The 15,327-nt window shown below is 37.1% G+C and overlaps 1 protein-coding gene across 1 annotated transcript in view; it reads right to left on the reverse strand.

The window, feature by feature from the left end:
• Positions 1-1,192: 1,192 nt before the first annotated feature.
• Positions 1,193-15,327, reverse strand: part of LOC129723834 (organic cation transporter protein) — a 39,345-nt gene continuing 25,210 nt past the window's right edge. The window contains exons 4-7 of the mRNA XM_055678292.1: positions 3,860-4,052; positions 3,363-3,796; positions 2,954-3,302; positions 1,193-2,842 (exon numbers count right to left, since the gene is read on the reverse strand). Coding sequence (XP_055534267.1) covers positions 2,644-2,842; positions 2,954-3,302; positions 3,363-3,796; positions 3,860-4,052 — 1,175 coding nt within the window. The 3' untranslated portion in view covers positions 1,193-2,643. The remainder of the gene's footprint in view (positions 2,843-2,953; positions 3,303-3,362; positions 3,797-3,859; positions 4,053-15,327) is intronic.

The raw sequence follows: 15,327 nt of genomic DNA on the forward strand, positions 1-15,327 counted from the left end.
AACTATCTTAGTCACCTTTCCCGGCCTCTAAAACCCCTATATACAAAATTTCACGCCGATCGGTTCGGTAGTTTCCAAGCCTATATGAATCAGACAGATAGACAGACAGACAGACAGACAGAGCTGCATTTTTATATGTTTAGATTTAATACATAACGATGGCTTAAATTCAATTATAATCAAATGAAATGGGAACGTATAGGGCAGCCAAACTTTGAAACCACGTGTTCAATCATAATTCATCAGTTAACCCTTAACTAGCCCGCTCATCTGATATTAATATTGATCAAATCGGTTGTGTAGTTTCTGAGATAATGAAGTTTCGTGATTTTCACATTTCGGTACTTTACAGACGAAGTTACAGTCCGATTACAGAAAAATTCAATGGGGTGTTACGAGGCAGCTAGACTTATTAGTTGACACTAATTTTGTAGAAATTGGGTCAGCCATCACTGAGAAAAGTGAGTGAGTTCAAGTAGTCTTTGGAATATGTTCCTTTTCATAGCTGGATTTCACATTTTTAAACATAACAGGAAAAGTAATAGTCTGATTGCAAAACAAATCAACAGTGTCTTATGGGGCAACTAGACCTTCCATTTGACACTGATTTTATGAAAATCGGTTCAGCCATCTCTGAGAAACATGAGTGAGATTAAGTAGTCTTCAAAACACGTTTCTTGTTATAACTTTTGAAGCACAAGTTCAATTATTATGAAATTCAAAACTTAAGGGTATTTCAGGTAGCCCGTTCATTTGAAATCAATTTTGTTCAAATCGGTTGAGTAGTTTTTGAGATAATGATGTTTCATGATTTTTACATTTTGAACCATAACCTCTGAACTAAAAATCCGATTGCAATGAAATTTAATAGGGTCTTATGAGACAACTAGACCTCTTCTTTGCAATTAATTTCATGAAAATCGGTCCAGCCATCTCTGAGAAAAGTGAGTGAGAATAAAAATCTGCACATACACACACACATACATACAGAAAATGCTCAGCTCGTCGAGCTGAGTCGAGTGATATATGACATTCGGCCCTTTGGAGCACTTTTATACTTGCGGTTTTGCAAGTGATTGCTATACCTTTCTAGGAGAAAGGCAAAAACTTTACAGATGTACCTACCTTCTAACTGGTTTGAAAGAAAATAAAATATGAGATATGAATAGTAAAAATCAAGCAACATATATCATTCTGCTTTACATTGGTTGATTTATTCGTATGCACTAGAAAGTACAATTTTTGTCATTTGTCATATTATCTTAAAATCCAATGCTTCTCTCTTGCTATCCTCTAATAATATAAATAATGGAGCAAATAAATTAAACTATTCATTAACTGCCAATCGGTGCAGAACTGTTTCAATCGTTTTGTCAATTGTTACCAGCACGACGATCAAGTCAATTTAGCTTGCAAGGAGTTTTTCGAGTTGTAAAACTTACGATCTTGTCATACATCTGTTAAAACCATCCAAATTACGTATACACATAATGTTCCACCAAGTATACTTATATAAGATAACTAGTTCTACTCTCTAAGTGTAAACTCTACTAATGCTGGATGCTATCACACGTCTGGCTGATAATTGTTCTGCAGCACAGCTTGAGGAACTCCATTGATTTAGTAGCTGTTTCGTAATTTTACATTTACGTTTCGAGGAATATAATACTTTTGGCAATTACGGCGTCTTAAAGTAAGGTTTACGTGTTTTCCGATTAGGAACTCCGAATTCCTCGCTCTGACATCATGTGTTTCATGTCACAGCTTTCGTTTCATGTGTGCGCATCATCGCACCTATATTCGTGTGTCAACCGATCTGTTATGCATTTCAAGCTCTCTTCCTCTTCTGACGTTTGAATGGATGTTCAATACTGTGGATATAAATGTTTTCCTATAGTTATAACCATCCGATACGGTTGACTAGAGTTTAGCTTCATTTCTCAACGAGTGGCCTACACTGAATTTGTTAACCATCTCTCAAGAAACGTGTTGTGTATCATTTTTTCATCAAGGCAATTTCAAGTTTTATACATTCTACCAACACGCTCAATCAAAATGTGTGCTAAATTTCAACACCATATTATAAACTATCTCGGTAATCATTCGAAAAGTTTAAAAGCTTGATAAAATAACAACGCTACTCAGTCAACGTATAGCGTATAGGATTGTGAAGAGAAGTTCGACTAAGTTTTGTTATCATGGATCAAAAGGGTTCACGCAGTTTATCTTCAACGATAATAGAAAAAATACGATCCATAGGTTATGACCACCAACTGGATGAATCGATGAACCTTTGTGTTTTTCCTTTCGATAAAAGAACATAGATGTCGATATAGATGAAGACTTACGTAAGCGTCGAAATAGATATATGCCGACAACAAGTTGATGCACTACTTTCAAGAGAAATCGGATGGATAACTGCTGAAACAACATTATGTATGAGATTCCGTCCTACGATAAGACTGAAGAGACAATCCACATGACCACTTCTACGAAAGAAGAAAGATTGAATGGGCGAATTTCACCACCATCTTTGTCAGTTTCATCGAAGACAACTTCTTCTTCGGCATAGTCTTTGTATCTATCTCCTAAGCCTATGCTAGTGCTGTACAGACCGAATCACGCTGACCGATATTGAAAAAGTCAAACAAGTTCGGACAACTGATCAAGCCTTGGTTGCTGCTGCGATCGAATCGAAGCACGCGATCGGAACGAGCGGTTCAACATACTGGAGCTGAGCTCTCCACGAGTGGACGCACGCAGCGAAGCACCAATTGAGTTCTTAGATGTAGCACGGGTGAAACGCTCCACTGGAAGGTCATCGGGGTCGTCTTGTATTTTCCTAGAAATCAAGGATGTAGAGAAAGATTATTAGTAACATGTTGGTATTGTTCTACAAAAAATCTGGTCGAAGAATGGCAAGCTTAGACGATAATTTCGATTATTTACTCACTTTGTCAAACATGGGAAGTCCCATATTTTTTGCCCACGTCCGAATTCTTCTCCATCTGCCAATGACTGCGGCAAATCGTGTCCGAGAGTTTCGGGCAAAAATAGAGAAAGCACTCCTCCTATCACTCCCAGAATGCCTAATACAATTAAGGGCATAGAAGCGGAGATGTGCGACAGGTACACCACAAAAGGAGCTACAATACTAGCTACGTAACCCATGATATGAATAAATGCCACACCTTGAGCCCGAACAACAGTTGGTAATAGTTCGGCTGCGTACTGCAGCCCAATGTTATAGGAGATATTTACACTAAACCTTCCAAGAATTGCCAGCGTTGCAGAATATGCACCTGAAACATAAAATTGTAATGTTAATAAAAAAGAAGGTAAAGAATTAATTGCAGATATACCCAATGGAACAGTTGTGGCAAGTAAACTGAACACTCCACTGGCAACCATCGTACCGCAGGCCAGCCAACGGCGACCCCAACGGTCCAAAGTCAAGGTAAGAAAAGTATCGGCTGGCAACTCGGTAGCGGCGGCAACCGTAAATGTAAAGAACAGGTCCAACCCGAGTGATCCGACGTTACGCACATGACCGTCGAACACCAATGAGATGGCCATCCAGATAACGATCAGCAGAATAGTTATGTTCCTCAGGCGTGGTGTCTTGAACAGATCCAGTACTGAGTAGTTGCTGTTGGCGGCTTCCTCTTCCTGTAGACGAACGCAGCTATCACTAAATTCTTGATACACTTTCGCATCGATTGTTTTTTTATTGATCTTCTCAAACTTCTTCAGGATGTGTATAGCTTTATCCACTTTACCCTGCGACACAAGCCAACTGCAAGAGTATGAAAGTTAGAAATTTTACGATATTCAAATATTGACTTAATATCAAACTTACCGTGCCGATTCGGGTACGACGAGAGGTGTGAAAATGGCTAGGACGAGCGGCGCCGATGTAACGATGGCGAACAGTTTCCAATCGGCAAGATAGTAAGCAATCCACGGTAGACCGCAGGATGCTGCAGTGAAGAACAACGCAATAGACATATTGGCGACAAATGTTCGCCATTTTGGGCCGACATATTCCAGAACTATAAAAAAGTAAATTAAATTTATTGTTAAATTATAAAGCAAAATGTGACTCTTAAATAAGTCAATTCTCAATTGCAAACGATCTGAGGCAGTGTCTGTAGCGATGTAATTAAATATTTTCCCTAAGTGATCTCAATAGATTTATTTTTACACTTCCGCAATACCTATAATAAATTACATGAATGCACGGTGCGGCAATTTCAGCCCTGAAATCAGCATCCTAAATAAATAAGGTCTCTAATTAGAGCACTCCGTAGACACACGAAAGGACATTTTACCGCTACTAGCAATTTAAATCGGTAGGCAGGAACGCAACAGTAACCGCTAGCGATAATAACCGCTCTGATCAGAGTAGCAGCAATCTGGTGTACTTTTCAGAGCAATTAGATTGAACAGGTAATTTAGAGCACAATTGCCGCACTGTTGTGCGACTATTTGATACACGGAGTATATACAGGTCTACTATAAAAATCAGCGGTGCGATTACTATTATTATTGAACCGCAGCCAGTCGAGCTAAAAGTGTTTGATTTTGCTGCATCTTGACCACGATGCAACTTGAAATGTGTGTGACAGTTGTAGTGGTGTGAACGTAAAAGTCACCCACGTTACCTAAGCCCACAAGCTGCAATTTTGGAACTAAAAATTAAACCGAAGAGACAAAAACCGTTGCTTGCATTTTTCAAATCCTGCTAAAAGCTTAAATACTGGTTGATTTATTTTTTTTTTAACATAGAAATCCTTTGCCTAAAAATTAGAGTTTTCCGAAATCATACTCAAAACACTAAAAAAAGTGTTGACGGTATTTTTCTGAACAAGAACGCTGTACGTCAGGTTCGCTAAAATTAACATCATTACGTCTCAATTCACCCCCAGTGATATAATTACCAACGTAAAATGTTATTCTTCGTTATTCTCATTCTTCGTCTTCTAATTAGTTAGAACGGTTCACTGACTATCATCTGAACAAAAATAAAAACGTAAATCAAACGTACGATTCGGATGCTAACATACTCTTCTAGAAAAATGGAAGTTTCGTGCTTCATTAAGTCACCCAGGTAGAAACATTACTAAAAGTTATAGGATAACTTAAAGTTTCAACAAAAACTAATTTCAAGGAAAATATCAGCTATTTTTTTGTTTTCATTTAAAAGCGAATGTTTATTTTCTTTTGACGTTGACTAACGTCTATATCAAAGTTAGGCACCTGAATTTGAAAATCTTGTAATTCAACCAGGGAAAACCAAGGAAAAGTGGTCAGGTTTTGAACGCTTATTTTTCAGTCATTTATAATCAGGTTTTCGAGGTTTTGGCATCAATCGATCAGAAATTCTTTTACGGTTAAATTTATGTAACAAAAACAAACTATTGTTTGAGATACACTATTGAAAAATTGGTCTAAATCATACCGCGCAGCCAATCACTACCTCTCTTCCCATGCACAGTCGACACTAACGGATACAACCGATCTGACTTTGTTGTTATTGTTGTTGTCACTTTCTGTTTCCGATGTTTATTTGCGTTCTTTGTCAATCCATTTTCTACCTTGCCTCTCCTTCTTTGTAACTAACTGACAAAGTCTTGGTATAAAAGGTACCGTTCGAACATTTCACCCCATCAGTTTCATTACTAAACCGTACCGGTTACATACGGACGCTAGGTGTTAGCAGCTGAAAGGAGGAAAAACAAAATAGTACTGGTCATCTCGTGCCGGTTTCACCCGTAATGCTGGTGGCTGTTAGTAGTACATGGCTACTGCAAAATACTAAAATGGCTGAAATTCTGGACGGACTAACCAGTAAACAAGAATAATCGGCAACTGGCACCTTCTGGTGCCTCGAAGTTTTGTAAAAGAAGCGTTGCAATTCCATCTACTGTTTGTTTTAATGGAATTAAAGAATACGGTAGTCAACGTCATGCGGTCATGTCTTGAATACCACCCTCCTACTATTTTTTTTTCACCTAAATCAAGAATAACTTGAAAATGGATGCACTCAGAAGGTTAGTCCCATATGCTTTTTCGTTATAAATGACAACTAAAACCAGTTAACATCATTGGAATACAAATATTCTTAAAATCGTTGACAATAAAAAATGCTCTAACATAACCTTCCAAAAAAAACTTGTCCCACATTTTTCCATTACAAGTAGTTGAGCTACAATAAACAAAGTATATGCTAAAATACACATACTCTTTTAATATATTATTACTCTTGAGTCTAAAAATTTCTCCACCTGTAAACGATCACCATTTACCCAAATAAAAAGCAAAGCCTTGGTGCTACATTCCGATTCGGAACTTGACCTTCTGTTTACTATTCACAGACTCCGCAGCCAACCGTTAAGTGTACATGACAATTGCGGGGCTAGTGCTACGATCCTATTGACACTAACAGTCTCTCCCGAGTCAAGACTCGAACCTACGACGATTGGCTTGTTAGGCCAGCATCGTACCTCGAGACCAGCTAAATAAATTGAATTTTATGTATTTTCAGAGCTTTAGTCAGTTTCGTGCAACACCGGTACAACTCAAAATTTTCCCATTTCGAAATTTTGATTTCAAACGATGCTAAATACGGTTAAGTTTTATTTCACAAAGACTTGTTTAAAAGTTCACAAAAATACTGAGTTATAAGCTGATGTGTCTTTGAAATTCAAATCAAAATAATGCTACAAAGATTTTTGTAGGGGGGTAGGAGGTTGGATCAGGATTCACTTTGATAAGTGATATTCATGATTTAATTGGATTAATGTAATAATGTAGCTATGATCATGTACATAATACAGCGGTAGATTAATAAACATGAATTATTAGATACAATAAGATGTACGATATAAGGCAACCTCGATATAACGTAATATTTTTAAATATCTTAAAATAAAAGTACAACAATTATTTTTGGGGATGTATAATGTTCCGAATAAATGTTTTAAGTAAGTTTTGAAACCAATAATTAACGTAAAATGGAATAAAATTGACATTTCTTGTTTCAATGTTTTGTGACTGGTTATATCCGTCTACGAAAATTGTCTCGTTCGCATGAGACAGGTTTATATATACTGTTAGATGAAGGAAAATAAGTTCTTGCGCACTTTTGAGTAATCAAGAATTTTGCATTATTGAAAAAAAAATTTGAATGCTTAGATATAACGTTGCGTCAAAAAACTGGCTTATATCGAGGTATTACTGTATTAGGGCAAAGATCTCGTTTGACTGTCTTCCATCCCGGACGAACACATATAATTCGCATAGATTCTCTAGGATTCCTCACATTGCATTCGTGAGCGTCCTTGAAAAGGCTTCCTGAAAAAAGAATCCTCAGGAATGCCCTGTATATGGCTCTAGGATTCTTGAATAAGAATCCTGAATGGGAATCCTCCGGATCGTGTTTACGATTCCTTTCACGATTTCGTCACAGAGTTTAAGGTATCCTGGGGATTCTTACTCAGGATTCTCTGCGTGTTAGTAAGGGATAGCTGAAATTTCCAAATTTTTTGCGTAGAAAACGCAAAAAAATAATACAAACGGAATCGTAAAACACATGGAAAGTGTAATTTATTTTGTGATGTGTTCGTAAGTGATATACTTTTTTGAGACTAATTCATGTCATGTCAATAGTTGTTGTGCTCCTTTCTGCGACTGAAAACATGAATTGAAATAATCTATTGCAACAACATTGCAGCGCTTGCACAGATGTGTCGCTCTTTTCTACAACCATTCACCGCAAAAAATCATCCAAACAGATCATCACGTTCACATTCACGCAAAAAGCGGAAAAATTCGGAGCACCAAGACGCGATGATTTACACGTTAAGCGAAACAGGAACAGACCCCACACGGTCACGAGACGTTTCAGAACTCTATTCATGAACAAAATTTTAACAGAAATCATGGAACAGCAAATACCGTGAATCCTACTCTACCAGTTCGGAAAATGGTCTATACACGTTTGCCAGTGTATATACCGGAAATGAAACTTATTTTAACGCCGATGAAGATCGACAGCAGGAAAAAGCCCGATGTTGCAATTCTCACACGCGAGATTTTCCTGCGCATTCAGTGTGACGTAGGGTAGGGCGTCGAAAATTTTTTATTCTCGAGTATCAACACATAAAATCGAAACAATAATTTGTGCTTATCTTACTCAAACCATTGAAATTGTTGCATATTCGAGTGCAGCAACCTCTCACACCAAACACACTGGTCGCGTCAGCCTTTCCGTCACTCGAAACAATCACCGATGCCAAACCTTTTTTGGTAGGGCTTAGAAACATCAATCAAATGTGATGTGTTCTGAGGTCGTAAGCGGTTATGACTGTTAAGAAGCAGCAGGCCAATTCTTGCCAAAAATGGAGCACGTCAAGACGATTCAAGGAACGCACTCCCTTCATTTCTAGAGAAACATTTCAAAAGGTCCTATCTGCTTTGATCGATTTTTTGATCGATCTTTTTCATTCAATCACCACAACTTATTGAACACCTTTTATGACACGTTATTTGCACCAGTTGATAGCGGAGGGATCCCTCTAACCTTCTGAACAAAAACCACGCTTGGGAGAGTTACTAAAGTCGAACCATTACCAAAATGAAAGGACGCTCCGGAAAAACGATGAAAGCAGAAAGGACCTTTTGAAGTGATGATCTAGATTTTCTAGTGCCATAAGGGAAATATTGTTTAGAGCTAAAGGAATATTCTCCAAGTCCTGCCGAATATTTGCTTGAAGCTCGAACAACAAAATTTAATACATCGTCAAAACTTAAAACACAGACAAAAATATATGTGAGTGTGTATTTGCAAAACAATGTCCTTTTCATCTCTTTCCAATAATACTAATAATGGGTCTGTTGGAGATGCTCTATAGAAAATATCATGTAACTAACAGCAATTTTTGGTGAGGCAGGATTTAACCAAACACAAACGGTCGAGTAGAACATACTTTGGTAATTTTATTATTGTATATTTCTTGTTTTAGACAACAGACATCATTGATATTTATTTCTTCTGATATTTATTTATTTTATGTTAAAAGTATTAGCTTTCGAATTGTAGAAGAATTTTTGAGGTAGGTGCATCTAAAAATAATTTTTTCTGAAAAATTCAATATGGCGGCCAAATTCAAAATGGCGACCAATTACAGTATTCATTGATAATATCAATTCTCGGAATTAGATAAAGGAAAAAATTTTTCGGTGTAATAGCTGATTTTTCGAGTTCGACTCACAGTTATGGGTTATCTGGAGATTTGAATCGCGTGTTTTTTGTAGAATCGTGTTGTTAATTAGAGTCTACATATACTCTGGTAGGTGAATTGTATTATTTTCCTTAGCAAGTGGGATGCCTTAAATCACCTATTATGCTAGCTCTCACAAGACAGATGAAACTGGTAGACACAGGTTTTGCCCTAGAGCTCAAACTGGAAACAAATGAATGGTTATAACCTTCTGACCATTTCTGTGAATGTTGGTGCCTCTAGCAGTGCTGTGAAATTTCGACACTACAAAATGAAAATGATACAACAGCAGTTTCTCTCTCACTCTTGTCAAGCTGATGTTGAGTGTCACCCAAGTCAATAATCAGTGAAAATCATGTCAGTCAGCCAGTCAGCATTATCACTGTCAACCAGTGCTGAGAATATTCACTGTCATGATATTCAAAAGCAACGATTTTCAGCCTTATTTATATTGATAATCATACTACCCATGCGAACGTTGATATTCATGATACCAAACAACCGATGAATACCGACAGAATAAACCTTAACACTCGTGTTGATAATTCGATCGTCAAAAATGAAAATTGTTTCAAAATAGTGAAAATCAAAATAACCTTTTTTGACAATAAATACTGTACTGTGCGGTGTACAGCGTTTGAACAGACTTTCGCTACCTGGATTGATAATCACCGAAACTTCTCTGAATATCATTACGAGGCTTTTGATACTCATCCCACTGTTCTGTTATTGAATATGATAAACGATATTCATGCATCTTCGCAATGAGCATAGGTTACTGAGTTGCATCAGAAAATAAATGTGTTGGCACTGAGAACAATTCTATTCATCTACTCGTGAATAAATATCGATATTCTAAGGCACTGCTGTCAACTGATTGGAGCTGAAAGTAATTATCATTTTCAGCTCGTTTGTGTTGAAACTGATATTCGCAGTTGTCAGTGTCAACTGAGAACCTATCACTGACAGTGAAAATTTGCAACACTGGCTTCTAGCAAAGATAACTTTTTCAGAGAATTACAAGAGTTATCCCGTATGCCAACTTAAAAGAGACGAACCCGGTGAGCCCTTATTGTGCTATTATGACGCACTTCTGCATATACTGGGGGCTCCAAAATTCGGAAAAAGAGTTAAAAAACTATAATCTCTCTTAAGCAATCTGGGGCTTTAGGATAACATTTTTCTCGCTTTTGTAGACCAGTGTATTCAATGCAACAAATTGGCCGGAGTTTGTAGGTTGAGCTTTCCGCTTAACTTTTATCTCAATAGTTCTACTATCGAGATTAAAATTTATTTATTCGTACGCGAGATAAGGAAAAATTCTATCGCATTGCCTAACACGGGTAATCCTGACGGTTTTGCAGGTTAATTTTTTGATTTTCGTATCCAATGGTTTATAATAATTTATAAGCCATATGTAATTGTTTTTGAATTGACCATGTTCAAATTTGGGGACCCGTGCGTTTGTTAAAATATTTTAAAACGAATATGTAAATATTAGCTTTACCTATGACAAACAACATTTTCTATTGCAACAATAAGTTGAAATAACATGGTTCAGTTAATTTTTGTCCTGCATTCCCGTATATTTCTTGCACTTTGAGATGTCTAGAAACTACAAAGGAAACTACCCCCTCATCTTGATAACAGCATGTGCCACAAATATCTTGCAGTTATATTAGGAAGTGACATTTTAAAGCAACCGGTCGTTGCTGATTATAAAAGTTTCGAAAACACTTATGATTACACAAAGAAATGACATCACAGCTTAATCAAAAATCTCACCCATAATTTACCCACTGATATATAATGTCATCAATATAAATGATTTTCAAACTACGGTCGAAAAGAAACCTAGCGTGATATCAGTAAATCAGGTATTTCGCAACAAAAATCAAACTGGCATTTGATTCTTGACCGACAGGTTTCGTTACTGATTAGCTTCAAGAAGCTTTTTCGAAGTAAACCGATTAAATATAGTCTATCCTACAGTCAACAGTGAAGCATTAGTGTCAATTAGTAAAACTCAGAAAATCGTAAGAATTTGATAAAAATATAGACTCTGATTGGTTTTTGAAACAATACATTGTTTCATTTTTTCAACATGTGTAATAAAGTTTTCGCATAAAATATACAGCCTTCAGTATTCATTAACCCAAAAATTATTTCAACTGGACCGCTCTAAAACTTATAGAGAATGTCCCTAACCTTACCATTGACGGGGCGTTCAACTTCTTGGGCTAGTCGTGTACACTCCTTTGAACGCTCAGTGTTACTTCGTCAGATAGCTACCAACGGGAAATTGCTGTGCCACTGCACTATATTGCCATTCTCTTTTTTTCTATTCCACTTTGTCTGGCTCCAAGCGGAGTGGACCACTAACCAGTTGACGGTTTGTGGTTGGATATTCAAGTTCAATGACTATGGCTATTCGCTGAGCAATGACAAATACACACACACACTTGCAATTTTGTGAAAGACGGACCCCGATTGTAACAAACGATTGTCCAATCGCTCAACAGAGATCACTGTCGTTGGCATAACACACGCAAAAATTTGAATTCAATTTCCAAAACATTTTTTGAAAGTGCTGACTTCTCATATGCAACGATCATGCCCAGAAGCTTTGTCTGAATTGGTTAACAAATGTACATGGAAACAGTTTCCCGTTTCCGACCGGTTGAACAAATCATCGGTTGTGCCTAACGGAAGAAAAAATTGACATTGTTCTGATCGAAACCGGAAAAAATCAGCAGTAATGCATTTCTGCCGTCCGCTGCTGTGGATGCCGCTTTTCGAATGGAATATCGCTACGTTTAATTACCTTGACAAATTGATTGACTCACAGTCAACCAGGGTGCGAACAGTAGCAGTGTGATCTGAAAAATAATCACCTTCTTGACTACTGTAAAATTACACGGTTATTTGTAAATTTGATTAATGAAAACTCATCGTCCCGAAAACATTGTTGAAGGACGCGTCGTTTACTAGGCTTGGGTAGGCTCTTAAAATCACTATATCATGTTTCTATATTACGTCTTCGATAACCAAGTTTTCCTAGGAAACAAGGGTCTCGTCAAACGAACGAACCTGAAACATTTTCCGACTCCTCTTATTATTTGTACAACTCTTCACTTTCAATAACTGAGAGGTGTTTTAAAACAAGTATTTCTCATTAAAAAGCAATATTTCAAATGGCACTACCTAGTCGCTAAGGTCGGAAACGAGCTCAAAACTAGTTGGAGATTTGTAACGTTACATTCTATAACTCAATTACACGTTTCCTGTTCAGCGATCTGTTCACCTGTTATAGCCATTAAACTCGAACGTGTGACCATTAGAGTAGCAATCCCTGCAAATTACCATTTGCTTTTGACAAGTCCTCTCCGTTTGCCACCTGGTTCTGATTTTTTGAATAATCCGTATGAAAATTTGTAGTGCTAATGAATATTTTACGTCCGTCCTGCTGACCTCAAGCTTCTACTGTACGCCCCCGCGTAGTGAGAAAAGCTGTGCGTGGTTATTACAAATATAAATAGGTGAAACCGGGTTTACGACAGATGTCGACTTGAGTAAATAAAGAATAAATTGAGTATCGTAGAACATTACACCTATGCGTACTGCCCTGGTAGTAGTGAAAAAAGATGAAATCAAATTATCCAGTTGTTATTCTTTTATGGAAAAAATCAGTGCACATATAATCAAATGCAAATTCGTACGCTTGAAGACGCTGAGATACTGTTTACGAAATAAACAGAAATCGCAATAACTGATGCCGAAAGCAATTATCGACAGGTGTAAGAACAATGTAAATTTGTTGCACTATCGTCACCTGGCGGTTTGTTGTCGCAAACCGTGCGCAATCGAGCGTGGGTTGCTCCCTAAAGATAAATGCAACTATACTAGTGATCATTTATCATCTCGTGATTAATATGATGTGTTGATTAAGAAGTTCACAGTAGCACTTTGGATCATGGAATGCGGCTGCTATTAGCTGAGGAAATAAATTAAGTTTTAATGACTAGCGTCAATGTAGGCACCTGGATACACATTGCGATTGGGAGCTTGTTATTCTATGTCAAGAAAAGTAAATACCTACTAAAATTCACGGACAGAGATTTGTGCACGCTCTGCTTTACACCAATGTTATTCATATATTAAATACCATCGCAATGTGATTGCCCTGAATTAGGCATTGATACCCGTAGAATAACTCTAAACGGGTTTATCAACATTGCACTCTTATCCCACAGCCGGATTCAAAACTAGACACCCGTAATCTAGAACCGATAGAATCTAACTGTAGTTCATCACAAGCTAACTCTGCTAGATTTATGGCTAAGAACATGTTCTATTTCATACATCGTTTATATGTAGTATGATCGTAAATTGTAAACTTCAAGGACCCAATTAGAGCCACGATGTTACGACTAATAATAGGGCTTAGTATAACGACATCTATTTAAAATGAGAGACTCGTGCGAACGTTGCTAGCTAAAGCGAAAATACACACTACATCAAGTGGACCACAACGTCGGTACTTTGAAGTTCATCATTAAATTACATACTGTTTGTTGTTTGTTGTTAAGTTCCGGAAGTAGCAATGATCTACTGATATTAGGACAGGTGAACTGTACGACTTTCCTGGCAAAAATGGATTAAAAATCTATTAAAATCTATTAATTTCTCACATAACTTATTTTTTGGCATACTCAAGATTATTGTAAATTTAAAAAACTACTAAAAATAGTAATAGATACAGGCATGATTATCTTAAAAATCAAAACTTCATGTTCTTGCCATGAGTTTTGTTGTCCCGAACCAGTTAATGGCTGAAAATAAATCGACAGCGATCAATAGAACAAGGTTGCCAGCATGCCAGACAAGCATCAAAATCTCCCAGATATTTGACAACAAGCCAGATTTTTGCAAGATTCCATTCGCGTCTTCTCGCAGAAAGGTCATCACTTAAAAATTTTCACAAAATTTGCCATTTCGACTCAAAAATATGGCAAATTTTTCAGAGTTTGATTCGTTAAAATGACCCTCTGGCGCACGAAAGAACTGCCAGTGTGCAACAGTGCAACCAAAGTTTACTTTTTTTCTGGTTTGGCTTCTATATGATTTTTTGATGTATTTTGATGCAAAAACAAATTTCTTCAAGCTTGGACCTCTTTCATCTTAAGGGGCAACAATGGCATTATTTTGAATTTTTCAGAAATCGAAAACTTGCAATGTTTTTAGGACGCCATTTTTTTCAATGCCAGATATCAAAATTCTTAGAGTTTTTCCACATATTAGCATTTTCTTACCCATCTCTTAAAAACAGATTTTAAATCGGACAAAAACTGACTTCAAAACGGCGATTCTACGAAAACAGTTTTGGCGTGATTTTAATATATTTCACCGAGCAAAATAATGTCAAGTCAATTTTGCTCCATTTTCCCTACAATACTGAAATCAGGGCTCAACATTCTCGAAACAAAACAATGAAACTGATTATTCCGCGCTGTCTCTTAGATTCGAACAGTTTCATTTTCACTTGATTCCTTCCGGCTGCTGTCATCGAATCACTTCTTTCTCTCTTTCCCGTCTGTTGTTCATCGGATCATTTCAAGGTTTCAAACGAAACTGATGACTATTTCAATTGACGGAGAGAGAGACTCTTTCCTTTCCTTCAGCGTCTCAATTGAAACTAGCATGACTTGATGATAGTTTTCTAATACCGCAAGCCGCAGTTAAAACGGCAATGGGATCTAATGAATACATCACGCAAATTTCGATCAAAATTTCGAAATATTTTGCAATGTTGATCACTGGCGCTGCGTAATCACTTCGGATTGTGAAACTGGTTTTGGTGTTCTCCGTTTCATATCGTCACGGTTTTCTTTTCTCCCTCGTCCATATATTTGCGCTAAGTACTGTGTGGAAGCCCCCTGTCTCCGTTAGCGCTCATTGTCAATTTTGATTGAGAATCGTCATGTGAGAGTAACGGTGATAATCTTTTCTTTCGATTAAAGTGCATTTGTATCAGTTTCTAGCT

The sequence above is a fragment of the Wyeomyia smithii genome, chromosome 2 (genome assembly GCF_029784165.1).
Source record: "Wyeomyia smithii strain HCP4-BCI-WySm-NY-G18 chromosome 2, ASM2978416v1, whole genome shotgun sequence".
NCBI classification, from domain to species: Eukaryota; Metazoa; Arthropoda; class Insecta; order Diptera; family Culicidae; genus Wyeomyia; species Wyeomyia smithii.